At 30.5% G+C, this 14,008-nt stretch overlaps 1 protein-coding gene across 1 annotated transcript; it reads left to right on the top strand.

Moving 5' to 3' along the window:
* Window positions 1-4,601: 4,601 nt before the first annotated feature.
* Window positions 4,602-11,885, top strand: LOC107443857 (zinc finger CCHC domain-containing protein 10). The gene has a single exon (XM_043042052.2). The coding sequence runs from the start codon at window positions 4,844-4,846 to the stop codon at window positions 5,318-5,320; it is 477 nt and encodes a 158-aa protein (XP_042897986.1). The 5' UTR covers window positions 4,602-4,843; the 3' UTR covers window positions 5,321-11,885.
* Window positions 11,886-14,008: the final 2,123 nt, after the last annotated feature.

Below are 14,008 nucleotides of genomic sequence, written 5' to 3'. Positions count from 1 at the left end.
TCCTTATTAAAAAATTTAGTAGTTTTACTTTGATTTAAAAAGCGCGATAGGAAATAATAATGAAGTATTTTATAAATGCTGTTTTTTACATAATTTGTTCAATGTATTGTTATTAAAAAAACTATATTTTCTTTTCAAAAATACCATTTTTGTTTCATTAGCATGTTTGCTTGAGGAATTTTCATAAAGGCAACCGAAAGATGAAATAAGTTATGAAATATAGGCTTAATCTAAATGTAATCAAAGGTTTCAAAACGAAATTGTAGCGAAATTGGAGGTTACAAAATTGGAGCAAAGTCGGTCGAGTAGTTCGTGCGAAATCAATTTTTAAGAATGTAACTTTTTAAAAATTCGATTTCTCATGAACTATTCGCCTGATTGAGTCCTAGAGTGTGAAGATCTGATCATTAGATTAAGAGTTACTTAGGGTGGTCCATTTTTTTGCTCACGGTAAAATGAGAAAGAAAAAAACTTCATTGCAACACATATTTAAATAGAAACTTTTCAAAATATTATTGACTTATTAAAAATATCATAATTTCCTGGAAAGGTTGTTAAAAATATTGTAAAATATGTACAAGTAAAAATTTTTTTGAACCTGATAAAACAGAAATAGTTATCACAAAAATGCCAATATATTGTTTAAAAATGAGAGTAAATGATATAATAATCTCATCTGAAGGTGCTGTCTTTCTTCTTTTATTTTTTTTTTATGAAAAACAGAAAAAATTGTTTGTGAAAAAATAGTTTTGTACAAATTATTTAAAAGTATATATTTTAAATACATTTATATACATGTGTAAACCAAGCTTACCTAATACCTAAACCAGAACAGATGAGAAATCGATAAAGAGGCTGTAGCTTGTGCAGTACAGAAATTTTATGTATATCTGAAAAGCAAAAAATTCATATTGAAAACGGGTCACAACCGCCTGGTGGTTATTTTTGGTACTAAATGAGGATTACCTGTTTTGGCAACAACTAGGCATACGAAGAGTTGGATGTCTACTATTCTTACATACATACTATACATACTTATACATACTATTCTTTAAATTTGATATAAAGTATCGCAACTCTATAAATAGCTAAAATGCAGTACAACGAATACGTAATATATATAAACCAAATGTTTCAAATTAACACGCGACCCTTAACATCTAGAGAATTAAGACAAGAAACAAGATCCGGGTATTTTGGGGGATATACAGGGAAGGAAGCTTATTACGTAATAGTGTACACTATTGAAGATCTGAAATACCATTGTCCCGCAGTGGACTGATCGTTAAGACACGGTTCCCAGCAGATCACCGAAGTCAAGCATCACTGGCTGCGGTCAGTGTGCGGGTGGGTGACCACTTGGATCAGTCTGCGTAGGGACCGAGGGTGTGCGGTATTGGTCCTCGTTAAACTGTGCTACCGTAAAGTGCTCGACTTCGCGCGCAGGTCGTCGGGCTACCGAAGCGGGGGTGCCATCCCCTCTGCAGAGGATCAAAATTGTAATGGCATGTCTTCGGCTCATCCTCAGGGATGTTTCCCAGACCGTCGCCAATAGCCCATTGTGCAGCTCTAGTGCGACGTAAATGAACTACAACAACAACTGAAATACCATTATGGTATTTCAGATAATACCGTTTTCTGAAATACCAATATGGATATTGTGAAAACAGTCAATGATTCCGTGGGATGTGCCAAACACAAAAATGATCTTGTGGGAGCTAAGGTGCAGTAATGGAAATATCCCAGCTTCAATTGAGAAAATATAAATGTGAATTTCGCCGTGGTTCGATATTTGAACATAGGTATACACTTTCGTATACTAATAGTTGATACAGTAATAGTTAATACACTTTCGAAATGGTTAGAGGTTTACACTAAGAAATCAACCACTACCAACAAAACTATAGACTTTTCTCTGAGACTGTGTCAGTCAACAGTGTGTAGCTCTACTACTCTTATGTGACAAAGGTCTCCAGATGAATTCATACGAATTCAAAAAAATTCATGCTGAACAGTGACATTAAACTTAACATGTGTACCGTTCAAACCATTCTGCAATAGTTAAGTCTAACGATATGTGTAAACTTTAGAGACGCACTGCACTTTTGTTCCATGGAAAAAGGCTATATTTTATTCTTGAACAAAATATAGGCTTCGGTAGCCTGACGACCTGCACGCGAAGTCGAGCACTTCACGGCAGAACAGTTTAATAATTTCAGGACCAATACCGCACACCCTCGGTCCCTACGCAGACTAATCCAAGTGGTCGCCCACCCGCTCACTGACCGCAGCCAGTGATGCTTGATTTCGGTGATCTGCTGGGAACCGTGTCTTAACGATCAATCCACTGCGGGACCGATTATATTCGAGTGTGAAAAATTATAGCAGCATAAAATACAACGTCGCTTGAATTATATCGAGTGTGCACAGTTTGGCCTGTTTAGCGTGCTCGAATTAACTCGAGAGCACAAGTTAAGGGGTTAACGTGCGATTTTATAGGTGAATCGAATACTATGATAATGTTTCAACAGCCACAGTATTGGGAATTGTTATTAACGAGAATTTTCTCTGGACTCGAGATTTGTATGTGTGATCGGCCGAAAATACAATTCGCACATGCTCGAGCAGTTCGTATTAAGGAGCATTTTAGTGCAGGCAGAAACGCGAAACTGATTGGTCAGTATTTCGCAGCTAAATATATTTCACCTGTCAGGTTCATGTTTGCATCTTAGAATTCACTTATGCAATTTTCCCCATACAGTGGCTTTCGCATAGATGTAGCTTTTAAACTTTCGCGATAATTAATCAAAATAGGAATTGGTAACAACATTCGTACGTGCGTCTTGGAGATTCGCATGCAGTGTGGGAGACTATTCACACTTTATAAAAAAAATTCGGGTATGTGAATTGCTTTTCTTTTTTCTTATTTAATTTTTTTCTCCAAAGTCAAGCATCATTGGCAGCGGTCAGTAAGCGGTTGGGTGAGCACTTTAATTAACCTGCGAGGGATCGAGGGTGTGTGGTATCTATTCTCGTTAAACTGTTTTACCGTAAAGTGCTCGACTACACGTGCAGGTCGTAGGACCATCAAATCAGAGGAGCCATTCCCTCTGCAGAGGATCAAAATTGTGATGGCGACGTTCTCAGAAGCATCCCTGAGGACGTTGCGAATTCGAATGAGTTAAGTGCTGATGACACTAGGCAGCCAAGTGGAGACAACTAAGTTAAGAAACCGGTTTTTGGTTTCTCGTTTGTGATCACACGTTACAACCTTCGCTTGTTCAACCAACTCTGAATAGTCCGATATCAGAACGGCACTGCTATTGGACTATTATAGTATATAACAGTCCAATACCAGAACTTATATTTTTCAATAAAGTTTATTGCTAAAAGCTCTTTTAATTATCATGGAAGCGATTATTCACGATGTACTTGAAGTAGGCGTTGAGCTGATAGCTGAGGTTCTGAAAGAAGAACTAGAACAGAAAAAAAGTGATTTAAAAGCAAAATAATTTATTTCGTTTGCTTTCAAAATTTCATTAATACTCGGAAATATCTGTCAAAGAAATATCGATCAAAATTAGTTTAAAAAGCTTAGCGTTCAAGCAATATAATTTTGAATTTTCAAATATTTAAACATTTGTAATTCGCGATCGCAACACTCGAATACGCCATCTGGGGAGAGACCGGTTTCATGCCTTTAGCCCATCTCCCTTCCCTCTCCTCCTCTTTTCAGTTATATAGGAATGTACTACGATATTTTCCCTTTTCTTTAAATTTTTCCTTTTTACTTAATAAAAATATTTTTTTAAATTTCCGTGATACTTTTCTTTAGAACTATGTTTAATGCAGTTTTCAGTTCCATATAGTTTTTCTAGTTAAAAGATTTTAGTTTATATGAAAATCAAGAGAGAAACTAACGTACTTCCTTCCTCTATGACTTTCCACACGCTAATGGGGAAAGCATGTGAAGTGTTGCCATAGGAAAAGAGTTCTGCTCTACGCCACCTGCAGCCCATTTCGATCGCCAATTAGTAACGCGCTAGTATTTTTTCCATTCACTTTTAAAATTCAATAATAGTTTGTAACTTTTAATATCTCCACAGAGGAAATTAGTTTATAGGGAATTAGCTTATTCGCATAATCTTTGTTATTTATGTCCCAAAGACAAGGTACGTTTGAAAAATTTCAGAAAAAAAAATACATGTATCACTAGAATTCCATTTAAAACTAGTCATAGTTAGAAGATTAAACCAAGTTCAAATTTAAAAGATAAAAATTCAGGATGCGTCAGAATCAGCACGTGTATTTTGTTTACTAAATGATTGCTAGTTAAGGTTGAAAGTATTTGGAAACTACTATATGACACGTTTCAACTAATCTGGTTGCTCCACTAAAGTTGAAAGGTTTTAACTTCAGTTGCTAGTTGAAAGCAACCGGGCAACCATCATATGACACGTAGTTTGCCTCGTGTCATTGCTTTGCCAAATTCGCAAGCGAGAATTTGTTTACCTCTAGTGTGAGTAGACCTTCAATTTTATTTTGTATTTACTGGATCATTTGTGGCATAGCTATGTCTAATGCCTATTTACTTTAAACTGTAAACCGCACAACCGGAATTTTCAATCAAAATATATCGAGCATGATCATTTCAATGTGGTTTTCAAATGAATCTTGAATGTTCTGGACACTTTAAAGCGATTTTGTTTTCTGGTAGCTGCAATTTCTGATGACTTATACTTAAAGATTTTATTTCTTTATTTTTTGTCCTATTAATTTTTGAAAGTTGATCGATAAAATAAATTGTTTTATATTTGTTCGTAGCAACTTGAACATTTCGAGAATGACATCCATTAGAACAACTTCAGGCAAAAAAGAGTATGATGCTACTAATTATACTTGCCAAAAGTGCTTGGAAAAGGGTCATTTCACGTATGAATGCAGTGGAAAGCGAAAGTTTGTTTCTCGTTTAAGCCGAACAAAGCTTCTAGAAAAAAGAATGAAAACTGCAAACGATCCCCCAGCTGCAACACAAGAAAGCGCATCAAATGAGATTAATGAGCAGACTAAAAAAGGGTCTGCTACATCCGGTGAAATTAAGTCTAAGAAAAAGCGTTCAAGTGTATCATCAAAAAGTTCTAGTGATTCCAGTGAAGACTCTGATAGTGATAGTTCCTCGTCTTCCGATTCTAGCTCAAGTAGTAGTTCCTCCTCTTCATCATCATCTACTTCGTCTTCCGATTCTGAATCTTCATCCTCATCGTCATCTACCAACAGTAAAAGTCGAACCCTTTCATCATTAAGTGATGAGCAAAATTAGAATTATGAAGAAGGCTGGCTTGCTTTTGTGCCATGGGCTTAAAACTGGTATATTGAAGGCCTAGTTTCTGTTACTTAAGTGATAATAGCTGTTATACACTTAAGTTTTTTGACAGAATACTTCGCCATAAAATTGTCAACAAAAATATATAAAGTTTAAAAATAATGGTAATAAAAAGGTTTCAGATTTTTGTTTTAAGGTTTATTTTAACTTGTTTCTTTATACCATACTTGAATAGCAATAACTGACTTAAACCTATTAAGTAGCACTTTCTATAAAATGTTAATGACTTAATAGCTATTTAATTGCAATAGGGTGAAAGAAAAATATTTTGCGATAAATCTTAATCATGTGGATTAATTTTTTAGCTTCAACACAGTCAATATAATGCAAATTAATGAAAAAATTTATCAGTGCCTTTTGTTTTTGTTCTAAGAGAAATCAGTTCCATTTAATGTAGGGTAATCTGGGATAGTAAAGGCTAGTTTCTGTTTCTTAAGTGGTAATAATTTTTTTTATGCAGATAAAGATACTTAGTAATAAAATTGCTAATAAAGATTTTTTTAAAAATTTTTTAACGTAGTAACTCGATTCTTCATACCATACATTTCTGGAAAAAACTTATTTTAAAATCTTACGTCCCTAATCATCCACTTAAGCTATAGCGAGAGAGAATTTAGTTGCGGCAATCTGCGACATGCACCTCCCTTGCTTTGACTAATCACCTCTCTCAAAACTTCTTTGCACCTTTGTTTTTCCAACTCTTATTTTTGTAAAAACTGCCCTACTTGGTTCGCTTAAATCGCGTGTTATTTTTTTATTTTCTTCTATAATACTCGGATTACATCATAAGTCTCGTGAAGTTTAGTTTCTTTTCCACTCTTCTTGTCTGCAACTAACTGTACTCTTTAACATTTAAAAACACATAAGATTCTTTTGCAAATCTCTTGTAAATTTCAAATATTGGTGATGCATTTCTCGAAAATAATTGATTAATTATACAAATTTTGCTTATCAAGATTGCAAAGAGAGGTGGCTTAACAAGAAAATTCAATGCAATAAAATAATTTTGATTTGAATTTGTTCCAATTTTCGTTCTAAACATGTTGAACTTCTGAAGATGTGTGATTCGTTTGATGGTGTTCAACAATAGAAATCACCAACTTTTTTTATATTTATCGCAATGCAATAATTTATAATATTTAAAATCTTCTGAATAGTTAGTTTTCTGGAATTGCTGAAATTTGTAGAAAGACTATACGAAAAAGAGTTGCTTCTATTTTAAATAAAAACAGTTATGTGTAACTTATATTATTCATAAATAGAAATATTTTTATAGCTGATGTTAATGTATCAAATGTTTCAATTTTTAAATGTTAACCCTTTTTTCATGTATATGTTAGGCCTTGGAAGTACCAAAAAAGTGCTTAATTTTGCATCACAAAAATTAAGTGTTAAAAGTCCTTACTACTTTTTTTTAAAGGAAAAAGTGTGAAAGAAATGTTATCTTTTATTGTTATAAAAAGTATGTTTTTTTTTTTAAAATTTTGTATTATTTAGATGTTACGACATGCAATTTAAAATTGGAGTTATTTTAACCGCTCTCAAATTCATTGTAAATTGACATCAGTTTTCGATCGCTTTTTCAGACAGTTCTAAGTGACTTTTCGAAATAAAATCGTTTTATCATTATAATGTTACTACGGTATGCAAATTTCAGGTTTGAAAATTAACAATTCATTCAGAAATTGCATTTGGGCATGCTAATTGTTTTTTTCCCTTCGAATTCTTTCTTTTTAATATGTTTGTTTTTTAACGAAATCTATCGTGATTTCTCAAGGTCTTATGATATATATATTTTTTTTTACCTTTTTCTTACAGTTTTAAATTTTCAATATTTTTATTATGATGCTATTATACTAAAAATCTCAGTTGTCACCTTTTGATGTTTTTTCAAGTTAACGAAAAAAATTTTTTTTTCTCACTTTAAATGGAAAATCTTTCACTTTTACATAAAAAAATATTTATTCTTTTAATTGCATTCTAAAAGATATTCTTGTGTAAACATTTTTATATATGACAGTACAAAGGAAAAATAATTTTTTAATATTAAAATAGAAATTTTTTCTGTATTTCAAAAAAAAAAGAGAAAGTAGAAAGAGGAATACCTTTTATTTGATCAAATGAAAGATATGATTAAATTAAAAAATATTTGAATTTTGCTAATAAAGATTACGAATACTGCCACTTATTTGAAAAGATACTGTACCGCTTATTTGAAAAATACATAGAAATAGACAAAGAATAAGAAATTAAAATAAGTTACAACAATCATATAAATTTTGAATGAAAATTAGCAATATTGAGCCTGATATATATTAACTAAGATACATTTATTTCTTCCAAACCAGATGCCTTGCAATAATTAGTCTTGCTTTGTTTATTAGAAATCAAAACCCAAAGCAGCTGAGAATTCAGAATGACTTCTGAAATCGATGAGCCAACAGGGTACTAGACTTGGCTTCAAATTCAGGGACCAGGCTCAAATTTCAGAATGGTGATTGCTATTTTTTTATGCATCATTGAAACTAGCCTGCTGCTCTGCTTAAGCAAACATTAGTGATTATGGAGGTATGGATAAATTGCCATTTTTCTGTATGCTTAAGGAGAAGTATTTTGTAAGAAATTTTTATTATGTAAGTAAATTTTTTGCTGCAACTTCAACAGTTGAACAATGTGTACATTTATGAAAAACTTTCAGTTATTTTTTTACAAAAAAGAATCAGTCCTATTTAAACCAGTTTTAAGCCGTTACAGTGATCACCACTCATAAAACCCGCGAATTTTAAATATCTAAGAAGGAAAGAAAATCATTAACAGTATTGATGTCTTCAAAAATTATTTTGAAGAAAAATCTTTTCAAAGCTTTACTTTTAGGGGGCACGTTCTATCATGCTTGTCTGCTGAGATTTGACTTGAATCTTAAAAAGTTTTAAGTTATTTTTTTAAAAATTTATCATTCCTCATAAATATATGCAGTCAATATAAATAAGTATTTTAATATGTTTATTTTAAAATTGTTTTATTAGTGAATAATTATACTGTTTTCATGCTTATTCAATTATTGTTACAGTTTAACTTGAATTTGCACTTGCATCATTTAGATTATGATTGTTGCGTACCACAATATACAAAAAATCATAGTTATTAAATATATTGTTCCACTAAATTATGACCTCATTATTATTTAAAGTAAAAAGTGAGAAAAAAATTTTGTATTGATTATACCATATTTAAATTTATGTATGATGTTAAAAATAATTAAAATGTAAAAAAAAAATGCAGTGCTATAAGTTATTACAATTTTAATTTTTAAATCATATAAACAACATTTATTTTAAGAAAAATTAATTTAGTAGTCACTGGTTATACCATGACAAATAGATAAATGCATATTAAATTTGGGTATACTGCTCAACATAGTCTTTAGGATGGAGAAAGTGTTGGATATTTAAGTTCATTGAATGTTTTTTAAAAACCTTTATTTTGAATCCATTCAACTACATAACACAATTTAGAGCAAAAAAACTAATTTTCTTAATTGTAAGCTAAATTTATTTTTTATTTTTATTTAGTAGAGCCAAAATAGTATGATTTAAGACAGACGATTTTTTTTCATGGAATGAAAATGCTTCTTTTTTTCGGTGGGAGGAAACTAATTTTAGATGAGTAAAATATGATAGTTAATCATATATAGTGCAACTTTGCTCTTACCTTGTCCATTATCCCTCTTCAGTATCCATTCCGCATCAATAAATATACTAATATTGTCTATAATTATTTTTAAAATACTATCAAACATAAATTATTAAAAGTTGTGATACATACCTAAAGTGTAAATTATAAGTAAAATTTTGCACATAAATATGTTTGCAAAAATTTTGCAACAAACAGATTTTTTTTGTTATTAATATACATTCAGCACCTATTTTTTTACAATATATATGAATACATGTATATGATCTTGAAATATTTATCCCAAGTATATAGCTAAAGATAAACTGATTTAAGAACCACTGTTATTTTAGATTATGACTGCTATAATACCTGATAGGAAACTTCTCGTTTTTTATCTTGGCTTCTGTGGTTTTTCTAGTTTTTGTTTCTTACCTTTATTTTTCTATTTTTTGCTGACAACTTCAGCTTTTTTTCCAAATCATTTTTGTTTCATTACATTCATGCCTGTCAAGTCTTGAAAATCGATGCCTATTTGATGCTCTTAAAACATGTCAACTGTCATTTCTGTTTTGTATATTTTTGAAGTATATGAAGTTTTCTATCGGGTAATATCTTACTGCTTCAGTTACTTGGGATCATTTTTCTTAATATGACTGCTATAATTTCAATTTTAAACATGACTGCTATGTTTTTCTTTTCTATGACTTTTCTAGTATCTTATCACTAAACATTAGAAATTTCTGAATTTTTTTTTCTTTCTTACTGTCACTACCTGAAAATAGCCCAATTGTAGAAAATGAGAGTAAGAAGTGAAAGGTGAAATGAATTTAAAATTTTTGCATTTAAGAAATCAATGTCATATATGTGAGTGCTTGAATGTTTGACCATTCTGTCACATACCTGATCATTTTAAATTATAATTTAAACATAATTGTTTAATTTTTGGATGTAATTTCATTAACCCTTTCGCGACGCAAAGCGCGAAAGCGCGCTTACCGCTGAGGCCGGCAGTCTCTCTAGCGTGTGTCTCCCCAGGGCCGGAGGGTTTTTTGATGTTAAGCCTAATTCCATGAAATTACCGAAATATCAGCGCGTTGTTTAATATTGTTCTGTAGAGTATTTAAGTGACATATGCTTTATATATATTTCTATGGATACTTTATTTACTTAAGTTATTTCTTGTTTAAATGTAATATAAATATTAATAAGTTTAAATATTTTGCATAATTTCCTCTATTTCCAGCTCAGTTAAAAATTTTCGACGCTTCGACATTCTAACGGTAAAAAGAAAAAAAATTCAAGCCTACAAGATCTAATTATCCACTAAAAACTAATCCGAAAATCGAAAGTAGCGAGAGAAAAAAAAAACTCCCTTACTTACTGTAAATAAATATCACGTGCTAATTTAAAGAGCCCTCATAAAACATTCCCCCCCTCCACTCCTTCCCCTAAAAACCACGTGAATGTACTTTCATCTTGAGTAGAAGGTCAAATCTACATGTATCTGAAACCATATGGACATACAATGCCATCTTTTGGAAGAAATTTCATTTTTTAAAACGTTCCGAAACGCTGGCACAAATAAGTGACGGTCGGGGGTGAACGAGAAAACTCTCTGACACGCGGGTGTGTCGGCCGGGAAGTGAGCGCGTTTCTTGCTGACACATATATGTGACAGTCGGCTCGAAAGGGTTAAATTGTATGGTTATACTTTGTAAATAATTTAGATTACTTTGGTAAATTTAATGGCATAGAAAGCAAACATGTATCAATGGTTATGTGAGTCCCAAAAACATTGATTAGTTTTGATTGGTTAATAAATAATAGGCATTATTTTTAAAAATATGATAAGTGCAGATTTCAAGTGTTAAGAAGTTTTAGAGGTATGTAATAATAAAACAGATCATTTATGATTTTTGACATCTTGAAACATGTTAATTTATCTTAAATATAGCATTTTTAAACAAAAATAAGGTCACTAAAAGAAGGATATATTTTTCATTAAAAATATGTGTTACATATATCATAAACCCATATGATTCCAAAATGATATACTCTTTATTTTTAAATCTGTTCAATGAACCTGTACCAAGCAAAGAAAAACTATTGCTCAATCCAATGCATAATACTATAATTTAAAGCTCTGAAATTGAATATATAATTAGTATTTTATTTACAATTTAAGAAAAATTCACTAAGGTTATAAATTTGTGGAACACTATATAAATTGGTAATTTATACCATGAGCACACGTAATTTGTGAAAAATCATCATATATCTATATAGTAATTCTGTTTTTAGTCCTTTTTTGTATGTAGTAATTTTATTTTTTTATCAGGACAGTTTTTGAATGAAACACTATATTTTTGTCATAAAATATTCATTATTTTTCAGTTTAATAATATTTCCTGTATTTTGAATGTTATTGTATGCATTAAAAGTTGCACTAATTGATTAATTAACACTGTTAGCTTATTTTTTTATTCTTGCCAGTTTTCTCATCTATAAGTTTCTGCCACTGGCATGGTGAAAGCTATTTCTACCAGTAAAAAATTAGCTCTAATCACATTTTAAAGCAATATGTTTTCCAGATTAATGGAGAATGTTAATTGTGTTCAGATATTTCAGTGTAAATTGTAAATTATTTTACATCATTTACTCTTAAAAGTGAGATTTTAATGTTATAACTAACTATTTGCAAATTTTATGTATGGTAAAGAATATTAAGCCATCTTTGTATTGCTAGAAATGTCATTTTTATAAAGAAGGGTACATTTTTGGTGTACCTATGTTATTGTTTAACGCCAATAAAGTACATAAAATTTCAGTTTTGTTAAGTTCTGTGCATTTTCATTTAAATTGATTAATTTTTTATGACTGACTAGATTTGTTATAACTTTCTATATTCGCGATCGCAACGCTCGAATACGCCATCTGTGGAGAATACTGGATCTGTGTCTTTACCCTTCCCCATCTCTTCCTACCTCTTCTCTGTTGTACTATGTTATTCAGTACTTGTTATCTTGTGATGTATTATATTTTCCTCTTTCTTAATATGTTTAGAATTTAATTGTCAAAAATATTTTTTTAGAAATTCCACAATTCTTTCTTTTAGAACTATGTGTTCAATATAGTTTCCAGTTCCAAATAGTTTTCCAACTTAAAAGTTTTTAATTTATTTAAAAACCAAGAGTGAAACTAACATACTTCCTTCTCCAATGACTTTCCACATGCTCATGGTGAAAGCATTTGAAGTGTTCGATCGCCAATAATTTAAAAACTTTCTTTACAATATGAAAAATATTTTCTTGACTATTTGAAGAAGTTTCAAAGGAATTTGCCTAATGGCAAAAAGGAGGAGTTCTGAGAATTCTGGTTTTCTTGAAAGATTAATAATGGTGATGAATCGATATTAAATTTATTAATAAACCTGATAAGTTACTAATTAATAATATATTCCTTTCATTTGAATTTTTTTATTAAAATACTTATTTTAAAGTTTTAAAAGAAATCAATATTTATTTATTATTTTTTTGTCTACTATTTTCAATGACAGGCCTTTCTAATGTCTAATTACAACAGGAAATCTATATAGCAATGAAATTAAAATTATACGCAGGATTTGTGCAGACTCATAAAATCCTTAAAAAGTCCTTGGTTCCTGAAACTGTCAAAATCCTGAAGTTTTTATTTTTCATTTTTGAATCTTAGTTTTGTTCTTAAACTGTTATATTCTTAAAATATTTTTATTTCTTGTCTTCCTCTAAAAGAATTGTTGTTTGCTGCTGAAAAAATGCTCATAATATTTAAGACAAAAAGTGTTAAAAATTTTTCTCCTTATTAGAGTATGAACTTTGATGAAAAATGAATTGGCTAAATTTTAATGTAAAAAATTTAAAAAGAGAAGAGAATAACAAATTTTAGATTTATTTAAAGGTTCTTACTTTGAACTATTTGCATCAAATTATGTATCCGATACTGTTTGTTTATGCTTTGCGACTGTTTAAAGTATAGATATAACTGTTTTGTCCAAAGCCATTTACTAAAAGTTTATCTTTAAAAACCACAAATGTAATTTTTTTGTTTTTATGTAACCACCTTAAAATTATTGTGCGGCTTTCAGAACTCCTCTAGACATCAGTCTCGGATGGTGGCGGGTACTATTGTTAGAGCTTTGTAGTGAATAGTTTTGCTTGATCTTGGCACAAGTAGGTGTGACAATCTTTGCTTTGTGGCCAATCGACTCCTTCATTGCACTACCATGCACTCTCTCTTGTTACCATAATAGCCGACAACTCCAGACGTTTCATATGGAAGAGTTCTCCTCAAAGCTGAAAAGTATACTGCCACTTGTGTTTTTGTTTAAAACTATAAGTATTGATTGCTATTACTGATATATTAGCTTTTAAACAATGGAGGATGAAGCATTTTTTTTCTTCTAAAAATCATATTACCTAATAAAACGCTTGTTATAATTAAGAAAATTTGCGTGCTTTAAAAAATGTCAAATTTTTCTTATATAACCTTGAATTTTTAAATCTTTTAAAAATATAAGCATATTAAAAAATTAGGCAATTAATCATTTTAGAGGTATACATTTAGTTTGCATATAATTAGACAGAGATGATTGTGCTTCGGAAAAAATCCGAATTTCCGGATTTTTCGCCAACTGCGATCTGGAAGTTTCAAGAAATCATTGATTACATTTATGTATAAAAATTCTTGTAAATTTTATTTGGAAATATTAGAACTAGAATTTATACTTGGCATCTCTTTCATTTGTAAATATTTTTTTCTGGTAGAATATTAAATGTGATTAGAGATAAAAGTAAACCTATACATAATTATTCATTTAAATTATGCTGCGCCTAATTTATTTAGAATTTCATGTTTTGAAAATATCTATGATTTAAATTTTTAAAGACATTAATTTTTTGAAATGCATCATTA

Source organism: Parasteatoda tepidariorum, chromosome X2 (assembly GCF_043381705.1).
Source record: "Parasteatoda tepidariorum isolate YZ-2023 chromosome X2, CAS_Ptep_4.0, whole genome shotgun sequence".
Taxonomy (NCBI): Eukaryota; Metazoa; Arthropoda; class Arachnida; order Araneae; family Theridiidae; genus Parasteatoda; species Parasteatoda tepidariorum.
The sequence above is the reverse complement of the archived record's forward strand: the minus strand, read 5'-3'. Positions and strand labels throughout refer to the sequence as shown.

Coding starts and splice junctions, on each gene's coding strand:
- LOC107443857 (XM_043042052.2), top strand. CDS start 4,844: ATGACATCCATTAGAACAACTTCAGGCAAAAAAGAGTATGATGCTACT.